Source organism: Rhinolophus sinicus, chromosome 13 (assembly GCF_057876585.1).
Source record: "Rhinolophus sinicus isolate RSI-liver-muscle chromosome 13, RSI-T2T, whole genome shotgun sequence".
Classification (NCBI taxonomy): Eukaryota; Metazoa; Chordata; class Mammalia; order Chiroptera; family Rhinolophidae; genus Rhinolophus; species Rhinolophus sinicus.
Window position 1 is genome coordinate 52,213,245 of NC_142513.1, and position 15,252 is coordinate 52,228,496.

The following is a 15,252-nucleotide window of genomic DNA, read 5'->3' on the forward strand; positions in this document are numbered from 1 at the left end:
TCTCCAGCACCCATTAGTGGCAGCGAATGAGGACGAATGTCCCCCACTTAGCCCCCTCAGTGCCTGGCATGCTGTCCGACACGCGGAGCGTGGTTTTTTGGGGCGCAGGGTAGAAGAAATGCTGGAGAAGAGAGGGCAGCACATCCTGTCAAGGCTTCACATGTCTCCTGTCCTTGCAGGTCCTTTGGGGTCGTCCTCTGGGAGATTGCCACGCTGGCCGAGCAGCCGTACCAGGGCCTATCCAATGAGCAAGTTCTGCGCTTCGTCATGGAGGGCGGCCTTCTCGACAAGCCGGACAACTGCCCCGACATGTTGTATGTATTTCTGGGGTCCCAGGACTCGGGTGGTTCTGAGAGCCAGTCTCTCGGGCCCGGTGGGCACGGGTGGTTGGGAGCGATTTAGAAGAGGATCATACTGACAGAAGTTCCCTTAATTCCACCCCATCTGCCTTGGTCCTTTAGTTCAGATTTGCAATGTGTACTATGGTTTCTGAGGCTAACGTTTCTGGGAAACATTTGCTCAAAGCAATTCTTACTCATCTCCTCCGTGCAAAGTCTAGGGTAAAAGAAAAGGCAACACTATGACCTGGTTCCTCTTAGGCCAAGTTCAGAGTCAGGGGTGTGCACCAAGCTGTGAGCAGGATGCTTCATGCCCTGTGCAGGGGAAGGAAGCGTCCAGGCCGTCCGGCTTGTTGGCAGGACTCCGCTCTGGGGCCGTGGGACTGAGGTCCCATGTCTTTGCTCTGAGAGGCCGAGGCACTCCCAGCCCTTGCCCACGCCACCCCCTCCATAGGCCTTTCACAGCAGAGCCGCTCACGGCTTCAAGGCCAACAGAGAATCTCTCTGCTGCGATCGCTGTTTTTTATCTGATTCAGTCCCGTCTACCCACGATCATTTCCCATCCTATTCACCCCCATCCCCACCCCCAGCGCATGTAGGGTGCTAACACCTGGGGCAGGACTCTTGGGACCATCTTAGAACCTGACTTCCACAGTCTGGGAAGCAGAAACCATTGTCCTGTCAACAAACCAAGGTGTTTTTTCCTCAAGCACCGGTGCTTCGGGCACGTGAGCTGGGTGTGATGTTCTTTGTTGCTTCCGACTGTTTGTTCAGACGAACCCTGTTCTGTCCCGTGGACAGCTTGCATGGAATTAAGAAAGAGGGGCCAGAAACTGCCATAGGGAAGGCAGCATCCATGTGCGTGCGTGTGTGTGTTGGGGGCACGGGGGCCCGTTGATCATGGGTCTGGTTCAGAAACCTGCCTGTGTCTTGGACATGGGTACAGGGTGAGGCCAGCAGTGACGGGGCCCCACTTCTCAGAGGGGAGGGCAGTGCGTAAGGGGGCACTGGGTTTTCTGGACCTCTCATCAAGAAACTTCCCACGACTTACTTATCGGGGTGACCATCTTATAAGGTATATAAATGTCTAACCACTGTGCTGTACACCTGAAACTAATATCATATTGGGTGTCAACTATAGGTAGAAAATAAATAAATTTAAAAAGAAATAAATTTTTTAAAGAAAAAGAACCTTCCCAGTACAGCCTCTTCAGACTTGAGGACCCTAAATTGGAAGGGACCCAGGAGGGTTTTTTTTTAGTGCATTTTCTTGCCTAGCATGGAAATTCTCTCTCTCCCCACCTGTATTCGTGTTTTTACCATCGTGTAACGTTACCTAAAACCTAACAGTTTAAAACGACAGCATTTATCACAGTTTTCTGAGGGTCGGGAATGTGGGAACAGCTTACATGGTGACTCTGGCCTCCTAGGAGGTTCCCCTCATCCAAAGGCTGGGCCGCGGCTGGGATCGAGGTGGAGCATCACATGAGGTCTGAGTTTCTCTATGACGCTGCTCAGGTGTCCTCATGCCGTTCGGCTGGCTCAGCGAACTTTTGCTCTCAAAGGACAGACAAGTAAATAGTTTCAGCTCTTGGGCTCATACAACCGCGAGAGACTGTGGTGCTTAGTGCAAAAGCAGCCTTAGACGTCACGTGAGCGACGGTGGCTGGGTGCCTGCAAACCTTTATTTTTGGAGACTGAAATTGGCCTTTCACATAATTTTCATGTCACAAAATATTATTCTTATTTTGATTCTTTTTTTCAACCACTTGCAAATATAAAAACCATTCTTAACTCATCGGCCTTGCAAAATCAGCCAATTGGCCCGCAGGCCCCTAGCTCGCCTGCCCTGCCCAAGAGTAAACGATCCCACAGCTGAGCTGAACCCACATTGCTCAGAAGTCACTCTCCATAGTGTCCCCCATCTCCTGACACCCAGGGTTACACGGCATCCCTATGAGACATGGGAGGCGACCACACGGGGCGTGACCCCAGGAGGTGAGGCCACCGGGGTTTTGGAGGCTGGCTACCACCCCTCACTGGCCCCCAGTTCCCCTCACAGGTGACTGCTCCCCACTTTGAATCGTGTGGTCGCTGTGCTCTTAGCCCATGACGAGAAAGGCTGTCCTCCAGAGTAGAAGTGGAGATAATGGGGGTGAGGGCGGCTGCCCACTGAGCCTGCATAGCAGTGTACCGTGCCAGAATGGAGGGCGGGGGGTGCTTTAGCAGCTTACAAACAAGCCCAGAAAGCAGGTGGGAGTTTTGTTCGTGTGGATCAGGGGCGGTGGGAGGACAGAGAGATTGTTTTGGAGCTTTCTTGTGGACTTGGGGAAAAGTTTGTGTCTGAGAAACTTGTGGGACTCCTCAGGTTGATCCACCCCCGGGTGACTGGAGTTTCAATATGAATTTAATGTGCCTGGGAAGCGGCCCACCTGCCCTGGGAAAGGCGGTGGACTTCCTGTTCCCAGCGTAGAGTGACAAGGAAATTTACATGGCGTGCGTACTCTTGGATTTTAAATGTTTAATTCAGGAGGCATTTCTGCATTGCTGTCCAAAACCCCCTTGGCAAATTGTTCTCCCTTCTCAGCAAAGAACAGAATGGAAGGAGGCAAGTTGGTTTCAGAGGGAGTGTCTGTGCTGTCCTTGTGAATTTATTGATGAGCTTCGGTAAGGAAGAAGGATCCTGGGAGGGGGTTCTTTTGTTACAAGAAAAGAGAATGGACTCTCGTTTCTCCCTGAGGAGAGGAATGTCACCGAGCCCTTGGGAATTGCCTCCGTGGGGCTCAGTAGCCACTTGCAGTCGTCTGGCCGGGCACCCACAAGGCATTATGGGAGCAGGGTGCTCAGTGGTTGCTGGGGGACTGCAGCTCAGCGACAGAAAGACGCTTCGGCTGTTTGGGGGTACCTGTGAGCTGGCGAAGTGCACCCCTCTGTAGCTCAGAGAGCTGAGGAAGGCTCCACGGTCCAGGCCCAGAAGTCTCAGCGCTGAACTGGGTTTGAACTCACTTAGCAGGTGGCATGGGTCCCACTGGGCTGTGGTGCGCTGGTAGATTCCTATTGTAAACCACCATCTGAGACGCTCGGGTCTCCACGCGAACCACAGAAGTCCCTGAGCCCCTCCGGGGACTGCTGACACCCCAGTGTCGGGCTGTAAGCAGCGCCCTGGCTTTCACAAAGGCTGGTCTCTGGAAGGACTGGATTCCAATGGTGCAGCGTCAGGGTGAGAGGAGAGGTTTGCTCCGGCATAGACCTCAGTCAGGCCCAGAGGCTGCATTCTCTGCGGGTAAAGCGTCCACGTTACGTGGCAGCCCTCGCCGGGGAGGTCTACGGTACGGTACGCAGCAATCGGGAAGGAATTTGACCTTTTTAGCCCGGAGAGTCCTCAAACTCCTAGGTGACGAGTTGGAAGCAGCATCAGTAGACTGGTGGTTTTGCGGGTTCGGGTGTGGCTTTTTCTGTTGCTGATGAAAAGAGCCAGGAGTCCTGTGCTGCTGGTTTTGTGGGATCCAAAGTCAGGAATGGCCGCTCCTACCCAGCTAGCTTTCTGACGGGCTTTCCGTGTTTGATCTCTGCCCCAAGGCCGAGTACCTGGGGTGAGGGGGCGGAGGGCCCCACTATCCCACTGGCCCTCCTGGCTGAGCAGCAGTTTATAAAGATGAACCTGGCTGTGGGGAGCTGCCGGGAAGAGGCGGCTGAAGGCAGCCTGAGCCCTTCTGGTCCTTTCTGGAACATGGTCTCCATCACTCAGACTGAGGCTGTGCTCAATGCTTGGACGCCGGGCAGTCACACCCGCCAGCCCCCCGCAGGGTGGGGACCCGGACACACTGCCCTGTGCAGGATGGGGCGGGCAGTGCAGTCGTCCCTCTGTCCTCACACGCCTTACTGTCACCCAGCCTCATGGGTCACGTGTGTCTGTAAAGCTGCTTCACGCAAGGTGGCAGCTGCATGTGGCTTGTCCCTGCCCCAGGCGCAGGGCTGTGTACATGTGCCCCCCCCACAGTGGGGGGGTTTGGTGAAGGCCCCCTCCAGTTCACCAGAACTGACTAGTTATAAAAAACAAAAGTGCTTTTTAAAAGAGCAGTTTTATCAGCTCATAAATCCTTCTAGAATCAACTGGAAAGTTTCCTTGTGGAGATAGTGAGAACAAGGTCTCGAATCCCACAGAGTAAGAAAGACTTCCTTGTGTGGACAGCACTGGAAGGGTTGTGACTCTGGGATGGTTTCAAAGTGGGGTCACATGGCTTGTGGGCGCTCATGTCACTCAGCACTGTCCTGCTGGAGACACCTCCTCAGCCGCAGGCCACAGGGGCCCAGAGCCAGGGCACATCACGCCTTCTTGGCCCTGGCTGTGTTTCCCTTCAGGGACAAGTCCGTCACCAGAGAGGAAATCACCACGGAGCCATGGAGAGATTTTGTGTAGTTGTGGCCCTTTTTTATTTTTGTGGGGAGGGGTCCTTAGGAAGTGGTGGGGGGCGTGGGAAGAAGGGGAAGAGCTACTGCCTTATCACTGCACACACACCCCACACACACACACACAGCACAGCACCTGTGACTGTCAGGGGACAGCCAGGAGAGGGAGGGACTCCTGGCGGGTCCATGGTTTCTCTGTTTAGTCTGAGGGCAGATCCCTTCTCGGAGGCAGGTGTTGTAAGTGCAGCCACCCCGTGTCACAGAGAAGGCCGTCCCAGCTCCACGCTCACGCTCACTAGCTTGGGGACCTTGGACAAATGACTCCACCTCTTCATACTTTCGCTTCCTCATCTACAAAGTGGGGGTGTCTCCTAGGACACCTACTTGTCAGTTTCGTGAGGAGGAAGGCGGCTCACGTAAAACGCTTTCTGCCTGGCCCCTTTGCAGGCAGCTGAAGCATCACGACATCAGCCCTGCCCCACCGTTAACTGTGGCGGCCTCCATGTGGTGGTTCAGTGGGGAAGAGGGAGATCTAGTCAGTCTTCATGTTTCGTCTCATATTTTTCCACTAGAGCTGGGGTGGCAAGTTTCATCCATAAAGGGCCAAACGGTCTCTGTTCCAACTACTCAGCTCGCTTGCGAGTAGCCACAGACGCAACGTAAACGCGAGTGTGTTTCTGCTCCAGTAAAACTTGATTTATAAAAACAGGCAGCAAAGCAGGCAGCAGGCCCCTCTCTCCCCTTCCCACACGCCCTCAAGGCACAGCCTCTTCCGTCTGACTTGACCTGGTGCCTTTTTTCCCACTTCTCCCCATAGCTGGCCCGGTGGGCATAGGAGCTTTCTCTCCACGGGCCGGTGTCTATGCCCCATGGGCCTGTCCCCTTGGAACTCTCCCAGGGGCCAGACATAAGCCATGTGGCCCGGTGATCAAGTGTCAGCTGGAGAGGTGGCTGGAAGCCGGTTTGGGGTGCTTTGAGCTTCCTCGCTTTGGGCACCTCCATTTGGCCATTTTTGTTGCAAAGCATCTCTTTAGCTGGAAGTTTTAAAACAAAACAAAATAGAATTTTCCGGCAAGAACAGAAGTAGGAGGGAAGGCAGTGGTTTTGAGCTCACGTGAGAAAGGCTGCTGGCTGATCCCTTCTCAGAACCGTGGCCTCCTGTGCACTGGGTGCCGGCCTGGATGTGTGCTCGGCCAGCCTCCTGTTTGCTCCAAAGGTCTCCTGAGTTGGCGCTCTCTGCATTCTGGGTGAATAAAGCGCCCCGTGTCCCGCTGCCATTCAGAACCCTCTCCAAAGCCTTCCCCGGGTCGGGGTGGCTGGCTGCACCCCAGCACCATTCCTCTTTTCTTCTTCTGTGTGTGGCCTCCTGTTCCCCAGTGGGGGGTGGGCTGGGTCGCATTGCCAGGACAACTCCCTGTGGCCCACGTGATTCCAAAGGGCTTCAGGGAGGTTTGTACCCCAAGTGCCATTATGACTGGTGAGACCCTGGCACAGCAGGGGCTTCGCACTGTTTGTTCTCTGTCTGTCCCTGGCCTGTTGGGACATGGTCACAGGCTCTGCCATTGGGGGGCGCTCAGCAAGCAGTCTCAGCCCCCCTCCCGGAGCAAGGCTAGCCGGGAACGTGGGACATGCGCTCTGCTGTCTGACAGCTCTGCTGCCTCACTCTGCCTGTCCTGCAGGTTCCTTGCCAGCGGTCCCCTGCCACCAGGAGCCAGCTTAGAAATGGCATGGGTGGGATTGAAGAGAGATCACTGATCGCTCTTCAGCCTTATCAGCAAGGCACCAGAGGTTTCCCGCATGCTAATTCTGGGAGGGTTTAATCAGTGGCTGCAAGACATGCTTCAAACAGAAAGCGGCTTTGCTGTTTTAAAAAATTTTCTTAGCTCTGTCACCGTAAGTGATAACCTATAATACCGGCCTCGGTGAGCACCGAGACGTGTCCTCCTCCGGAAGTAAGTTTGGGTTCTGCACCATGGAGCGTCCAGGACCCCAGGTGAAGTGAGGGCAGTGGCGGGATGTGAGTCAGAGAAGCTGAAGGCTCCTTGGGCCGTTTGGGCGGACAGACGAGACGGGGCGCGCTCCCTCTGGGCGCACACGCCCTGCCCCGTGGGGCCCACCCGCTGTGTGTCTTCACCCCAGGTTCGAGCTGATGCGCATGTGCTGGCAGTACAACCCCAAGATGAGACCCTCCTTCCTGGAGATCATCAGCAGCATCAAGGACGAGATGGAGCCCGGCTTCCGCGAGGTCTCCTTCTACTACAGCGAGGAGAACAAGCCGCCCGAGCAGGAGGAGCTGGACCTGGAGCCCGAGAACATGGAGAGCGTCCCCCTGGACCCGTCCGCCTCCTCGTCGTCCCTGCCGCTGCCCGACAGACACTCAGGACACAAGGCTGAGAATGGCCCCGGCTCCGTGCTGGTCCTCCGGGCCAGCTTCGATGACAGACAGCCTTACGCGCACATGAACGGGGGCCGCAAGAACGAGCGCCCCCTGCCGCTGCCCCAGTCCTCCACCTGCTGATGCGGGGCCGGCGCCCGCGAAACAGTAACGTGTGTGCACGCTCGGCGGGTGGGGGGCGAGTGCTAACGGTCATTCACAGCCTCCGGTACCTCAGTGGAGCTTCAGAGCTGCCATGCTGCCCACGGGACAGCTCCTCTGCAGTAAACACACTTGGGACGTCCCTTTTTTCAATATGCAAGCAGCTTTTTATTTCCCAAACCCTTAACTGACATGGGCCTTTAAAACCTTACTGACAATACTTAATAGCAACAGGACACTTGAGAACCGCGTCTCCTCTCTTTCCCTCTCTCACCTCTCTCTCTCTCTCTCTCTCTCTCTCTCTGTCTCTGTCTCTGTCTCTGTCTCTCTTTCCTCTTTCTCTCTTCCTCTCCCTCTCTCTGCTTCCTCCCACCCCCCAAACTCCCCTCTCCTCTCTCTGCTTCATAATGGAAAAACATTTGCCACAATCCCAGCTGGGACACCCTTTTTATCAGACTGAGGAAACGGCTGTCCCTCCCTTATGTCCCCACATTGCCCCTCTACACACCTGCCTGTCACCGTAGGTCTTTATAAAACACACGTTGAGATGGCATTTTTAAAAACTATCTTTAACCTTCTTTGGGACACATGACATTTAAAAAGGGCCACCACTCATCCAAGGTTGTTACGTTAACGCTGCCAAATTCCGCCAAACCCCAGGACTTTCTCCCTCACAACCCTGCCCTCTTTTCTTGTTTCCAGAGGCATGGGATGGGCGTGGCCTCTGGTCACTCCTGTAGGAGCCACACAGGCCATGCGCCCCACCTGATCGTCCCCTGGTGTTCTTTTCAAGCCTCACGTCCACACAGCTCCATTTGCTTTTGGCTAGGGTATTGTTTGGGGGCACTGGACAGATGGGAACTTCCTCTCAGAGAAGATGGAGAGAAGCTGAACTGGCCTTCCCGCCCCCTTCCCCCACCCCCAGGAACTGCAGCAAACAGGCCCTGCCCAGAGCCTGGCAGACAGGCTTTGAGTACAGGCGGTCCACGTGCCAGTAGCCTGGCCCCCCGCCCCCAGCTCCCCCTCCTGGCCCCCAAGGACACAGATGGGAAGGGGTTCCCAGGGACTCAGCCCAACTGTTTATGCAGGTTTGCAAGGAAAGAAATTCAAACACCACAACATAAGAAGAAAAGCAGTAAATGGATTCAAGCATTCTCAGCTTTGTTGACATTTTCTCTGTTACTGGGACTTCTTCACGGGTCTTACAGTTCTATGTTAGACCGTGAGACATTGGCATACACATCGTCTTTATTGTCACTTTTATAACTTTTTTACGGTTCAGATATTCATCTATACGTCTGTACAGAAAAAAAAAAGCTGCTATTTTTTTTGTTCTTTATCTTTGTGGATTTAATCTATGAAAATCTTCAGGTCTACCCTTTTCCCTCTCTGCTCACTCCAAGAAACTTCTGCTTTGTATTAGAGGGCGTGACTTTCTTCTTCTCCTTCCAGTAATTGATACTTATCTAACATAATTTGCCATGAACTTTTTGAAGCCTTTTTATAAATACATCCTCCCCTCCCCCTCCCCCGGCCCCGTTAGCTCTGTTCTAACCCGGAGGCTCTGTGGGCACGAGGCTGGAGAGGGAAGGCGGTGGCAAGGTGAGGGAAAGGCCTGGAAGGTGCCGTCCTGAGTGCCATGCCCCCCTTTCCTCAGCCTGCTCTCTCAGCATTTGAGTCTGTTACAGTGCAAGACATGATACAAACTCAGGTCAGGAGAAAAAAAACAAAAGGTTAAATATTCCCAGCATCCTTGTTCCACGTTTCTGGTCACTAGGTTGAAAAGTCTCACCTTTGCTTCCCCTTGCCTTCGTTTTGGTTGTGACACATATAAGTTTTTTTTTTAATTCTTGGGTACAACAGCAGTTTGAACTGCCGACACTAGGTATTTGGATTACTATTGTTTTTTGTTTTTCTAAGCGGATATTTAATCCTTCCATCCCGTGAAAAACAGCTGCTGAGTCCAAGGGTGTGGCCGAATATGGTCCAGTGGCCTTCCGCCCCCACCCTCCAGAGGGACCCACCTGTCTGCAGACCAGAAAGCCCCCAGGGACCTGCGTGGCACTAGCGGGCTGCAGGTTGGTTTCCTGGAGGTGACGGCAAGCCCCCACCAGCTCTGCCTTCCTGAGCGCTGAGCAGTGGCCGAGGAGCCCAGGCTCACTCCCAGGCCACCAGGGCCTGGCGCTGGCACGCTGCTCCTTGGCCAGGAATCCGGTCCTCGGGGCCCGGGGCTCTTGTTTTGTTTAGTTTTTAGCACTTCTCACCAGAGTGATGACAGCACCAGAGTTGCTTCTGGGATGGAAATGTTTAAATTATGAGGAAGAACAAAGCTCCAATATGATGAGGCTCCTTGTGACTGGAGATGAAACACACAAAAGAAAGTCGGTCGTGCTTATTTTTCGCTCATCAGTAGTTTCAGTCCCACCATTTTCTCTAGCCTCTGGCCCATAATTTCTCCCTTAAAAAAAAGAAAAAAAGAAAATGAATTAAGAAGGTATTGTAGGTAGGAGTTTGCGTTTATTTTCTGATTCCAGTTTCCACCACTGTAGAGAAGCCCCATTATGGATTTAAATACTGAGGAAAGGGTGTGTGTGGGGGTGGGGTGGGGGAGTGTGTGGGTTTGTATGTGTGTGTCAGACGGGACAGTTTTTCTTTTCTTTTCCCCCCAGCATTTATCTACCTCACTCTTCATTCTTATATGTGTATATACAAACAAGCATACATCTCACATTTCTCAGCACCTGCGTGTGCCACCGAGACTGGTAACCTCATCCACACCGCAGGCCACACACCAGGTGACGCAGGGACAGGCCAGGCTGTGTTCTGGGGTCGAAGCAACCCTTTCTCACTCACCTTTCCACTCATTTCCAACGGCTTGCCTTTTTCTGACATGTCTCCTTTTACGTTGCTGTTGTTCTTCTTCTCCTCTTTCCCTAAGTGGTTGTGAGGTGTCAGGGTTCCCCCTCCCGGCCCAGCGCCCCGTGCCCTCTGCTGGGGGCGAGGACAGCTCCCGAGCACTCCGTGGGGAGGCCACTGGGCTGGCCCCGGCTGGTTGTCTGAAACCAAGTGCTTTGTGCAGAGTGAGTGACGAACAGATTCCGTCACTGGATGAGCAATTTCCAGGACAGGAAGTGCCGAGGGGGTAGGCAGTCTCTGTTAGAACCCCACCTGGAAAGGTGCCGGGTTGGGCTTTGCTCCTCCCGTGGGGGTGCCCCTTACAGCCCTGGATGAGGCCTGTGCTAGGCGGGGACGTGCCGTTGCCGCGCTGCTTCCACTCGGCCCGCCAGGCCTCATGCCGGACAATGCGGAAGTTCCTGACCTCCCAGGCAACCCCTTCCAGAATGTTCTCGGAGAAAAGGCCCTTGTCCCTCTCCCGCCTGTTCTCTTAGCTTCACCCTCACTTCCTCCTCCCCCAGGGGAAAACAAAGATGTACCAAACCTTCGGGCTGGAAGGGGCAGGGTCAGCGCCAAGCCTCCGTCTGGGGTGGCGCACGTCACTCCAGGGCTGTGCCCGTCCCGTCGTCCTGCTGCTCACAGGGGGCTGGTGCGTACCCCGATTCCAGCGGCTGCTTTCACAGGCACTGGTGACGATCTGGGAGCCGTGGTGGGGCTCTCCCCAAAGTGTGGACGGCTCCTTTGGAAGTCCCAGGGCTGCAGCTAAGCTCAGGACACCCCTCCCTGTAAGAACACGACTCTCCTAAGTCCGCCGGGATCGTAAGGTCATTGAGAAATGCTGTTTGATCAGGGTTTTCTTCTTCCACACTAGGTGACCCCTTGGAATAGTGGCCTCCCCTCCCTCTTTTGCACATACTTACCGGTTTCCACAACTGGAGCTCTCCATTCAGCTGGTCATAAGGGTTTTGTTTAAACTGTCCGAGTTGTCGGTGTCATTTTGTTCTTGTTTCATGTAGGTGGTTTTTCTTTACGTAGAAAGCAAACACTAACAGCGCAGTGCCCATCGTAACCAATGCTTCAGAAACACTTAAATAAAAGAGAAAAGGTGGCTTGCGTGATGGTGCAATCCTTTTACTGGACCAAGCCACCCACTTGACTGTACCGAGGCATCACCCATCCAGTTCTAGCCTGATTTTATGCTGATTTCCCCCACCTCTTCTGGATTTTCTTCTCTATTGTATGCTCCAAATAATTTCATCAAGCTGAGTTGTGGCATTTTCCATGCAACCTCTGGCAGCGGCTCACGCTGCTTGAAGCGACATGAACCACTGAGGCACATCGTTGAATTGACGTGAGTGTTCAAACATGATCACACCCAGCCCTCCCCGAGGCAGCAGCAGCTGGTGTGTGCGGGAGACGTTGTTGAACTTCAGCTGGGTGAGACCCAGCCCACCCAGGTCTCCTTCGCGGGATGTCATGACGTTTGACGCGCAGCTGGAATGAGTTTCCTCCTTGGACGAGGGAAGACCGGGTTCGTGGCCAACACTGCCCTCTCCTTCCAGCCTGTTTCTCATGACTCCGGACAACATTTCAATGGTAGGAAAAGTGGCTCGGTGAAACAGAAGAGCGGTTATCGCCGAAGCACCCGATGACACAATGCTTGGCATGAGGTGGCGTGTTGGCGAGGATAACAGATTGAAGAGCCAAGTATGATGCCACATTATATATAGGCCCGTGGGTCCCACCGAAGCCTCTTTCTCAGCAGCCCGCCTCTGTTGGCGGGTGGCTGGCTGGACGGGAGGCGGGCCGCTGCCGTGGTGGCACGGTCACACGAGCACAGATGGGCGAGAAAGCGAGGATGCTCCGTCCAAGGTCCTCAGCTGGCATTGTCGGGTCCTCCCAGGGTGGCCAGACATTGTCAGGGCAACTGCTTTCTGAAACATAAGCACCTTCCAGCCGACAGCAGTGCTCCATCCATGCTACGCCTTGGCCCTTCCAGCCGTCCTGGCGATGCATTTAAGGTTTGGGGTTTGTTCTTTCGTCAATGTTACTTTTGTGTTTGTCGGCTGTCTTTTCATTTCCTGGGCTAAGCAGCATGGGAGCTGTGGACCAGAGATCCACTTTTTAGACCCAGTGATGAAAGCCAAACTTCCTTACTCCTCTCTGACAGTCGGAGGTACAAGTGAGAACTTCAAGGAAGGGCATTTAGATGGACCCTCTCTGTGGCCAGAGACGCTGAAGATACAGACCTTGGACAGGCCCGAGGGTTTCATTTTGGGCCTCCAGCTCAGATGACTAGTTGCTCATGTAGAGAAAAAGCAGCTGAATCCTCCTTGATGGTCGGGCAATAGGAAACCATTGTAACAGGTCATGACATGACGTGAAGAGAAGAATTACGAGCAAAAGGGCACAAGGCTTAGAAGAAGTGGGGGGCCATGTTTTGAACTTGATGGTTTCTGAAGGGTATCAGCCCATATCAAGGCTCAAGAGTCATCTGTGGGCATTTGGTTTCCACAAATAAACCTGGCATCCTACTCTGGAAACTGTTCTTGCGGAGTGAAGTCGCGTTGTTCAAGGATACGAACTGCATCGCGCCCGTCCGTGGTCAGTTCCGGGTATGACTTTCGGCTTTTGTTTTATTTTGTTTCTGCAAGAACATATGGTCACTCATCTGTATGTCCACGTTTGTGTGTGTCCACATCTTTCTGGTAAACATTGTTTTAATTAGTCACACATTAGCGTTTTCAATAGGGCTCTTCAGTCCAGTAGATTACGGGTAGTCAGTTGACGAAGATCTGGTTTACAAGAACTAATTAAATGTGTCATTGCATTTTTGTAAGAACATAGAATAATTTTATAAAATGTTTGTAGTTTATAATTGCCGAAAATAATTTAAAGACACTTTTTTCCTGTGTGCAAATGTGTGTTTGTGATCCATTTTTTTTTTAGGACACTTGTTTACTAGCTAGCTTTACAATATGCCAAAAAAAGGATTTTTCCCTGACCCAAGCCATGGTCCTCCCTCCTTCCCCCTATGCTTTGTGCCCTAGTTTATGACAAAGGAATGATGAGGATTTAAGTAGTTCTGTATCTTCAGTATCTTGGTCTTCCAGAACCCTCTGGTTGGGAAGGGGCTCACTCACTGGTCATTTCCCTTTGGAGTGTAGCTCCTTTAATCGGCTACAGAACCTCACTGGCCGGGAAGCAGCAGAGGTGTTGGCGCCCAGCGGGGCATGTGGCCGTCTGGGGCCTGTGGTTTGCTGGTTCGGTGGTTCGCGGTTGCACAGTGCCTCCAGGTGGAAAGGCTGCCTGCGCAGTGCCTCCAGGTGGAAAGGCTGCCTGCGCAGTGCCTCCAGGTGGAAAGGCTGCCTGCGCAGTGCCTCCAGGTGGAAAGGCTGCCTGCGCAGTGCCTCCAGGTGGAAAGGCTGCCTGCGCAGTGCCTCCAGGTGGAAAGGCTGCCTGCGCAGTGCCTCCAGGTGGAAAGGCTGCCTGCGCAGTGCCTCCAGGTGGAAAGGCTGCCTGCACAGCGCCTGGTGATCGCCACCAGCCCCACCGAGAGACTTAGCACACAAACGGTGGTAATTCCGGTGCACGCGGGCTGTGTACTTACCTGCCTCGTGTCACCATGGATGCTTTGTGACCACAAGGAAGAGACCCTATCTATTTTTAGTTAAGGCAGAACACCGGAGATACACGTTTGCAATACGAAACAAGTTCTTTTTAAGAAAAACTACACGCACACACAATTTTTTTTATTATTATATTTTTTTAGTGTGACTCCATGTCCTGGAGCTCCCAGTGGATTATGGGCCATGTCTACACACCTCCACACAATCCCCGTCATTGGAAACACCCAATATTGGGTGTTTTGTGCTACGTGGGAGAAAGGTCCAGAAACAATTTGTCAGTTTTCAACTTCTGATTCAGATGTTTGGCTTTTGCACAGGTGGAATAGAAGCTTGGCAAAAACACCTGTCTGCTTTCTAAGCCAGTGAGGTTGAAGTGAGAGGTGTACCAGAGTTTGTCTACCTCTGGAACAATGACAACAACAAAAAAATCAAACCAGAAGGCGCGATGGAATGGATGCATCGCAAATAATGAATTTTCTGAGTTTTCTTTAAAAAAGATTTTTTTAAAAAGGTTTAAAAAAAGGTAATAACATGGCCAATTTGTTACATCAAATGACTTTCTGTGTATAAATTATTCCTAAGAAAATTCCTGTTTATATAAAAAAAAAAAATCAATAGATGAAAAATTTTCAAAATGTTTTTGTATATTCTGTTGTAAGAATTTATTCCTGTTATTGCGATATACTCTGGATTCTTTACATTATGAAAAAAGAAACTTTGTCTATTTTGAATGGCTGAAGCTAAGGCAACTTTAGTTTCTCTTACTCTGCTTTTTTCTAGTAGTTAAAGTACTACATGGTTTAAGTTAAATAAAAGACTTCTGTATGCAGTTTTGGTCTCTGATGTTGTCCTCCATCCCTGCTGGAAGCATCGCCACGCTTCTGAGGCAGGAAGCTGAGCTCTGGGTGGCATGTGTGTTCACACATGTCACTTGGAGGTATTCTGCATGAAGGCTCGGCTTTACTTCTGACAGCTGAATGTTCCCAGCGTGCAAACTGCTGGTGAAGACAGAGAAGCTATTCTGTTTCTCACTCCATTAAATCAGCTGAAGAAAATCTGACTACCTACAATACAGAAATCTGTACTTCCGTTTTGACTGATCTGGAGGCTTTACCTATCCCTTCCATTGACAAAGTCAGGCCAAGGCAGGTTTGGTCTGGGGGACGCTGGGGCAAGGGAGGGACCTAAACTCCACATTTGCATGTTGTTGGTACCTCCGAACCAGAGTGCCTACTCTGGGGGGGGGAAGGGGAAGTGAGAAAGCACACACAGGATGTGCTCGCTGGAGGTGTTAAAAAATGTGAGTTCCTTCCAAGCTGATGACCTTGGCCTGCCTCAAGGACTCTACAATCCAGGCAGCAGCACCTTTGCCAGGGAAATGGTCAAGGGAGGAAATGTGAATACATGTTCAAAGGAAACAAGCTGTAGATGTTCTAGAAGTAGA

General features: G+C 52.4%; 1 protein-coding gene across 1 annotated transcript in view; it reads left to right on the forward strand.

Moving 5' to 3' along the window:
• IGF1R (insulin like growth factor 1 receptor) overlaps nucleotides 1–14,637 on the forward strand; it is a 258,431-nt gene extending 243,794 nt beyond the window's left edge. Inside the window, exons 20-21 of the mRNA XM_019726667.3 lie at nucleotides 180–314; nucleotides 6,888–14,637. Coding sequence (XP_019582226.1) covers nucleotides 180–314; nucleotides 6,888–7,266 — 514 coding nt within the window. The 3' untranslated portion in view covers nucleotides 7,267–14,637. The remainder of the gene's footprint in view (nucleotides 1–179; nucleotides 315–6,887) is intronic.
• Nucleotides 14,638–15,252: the final 615 nt, after the last annotated feature.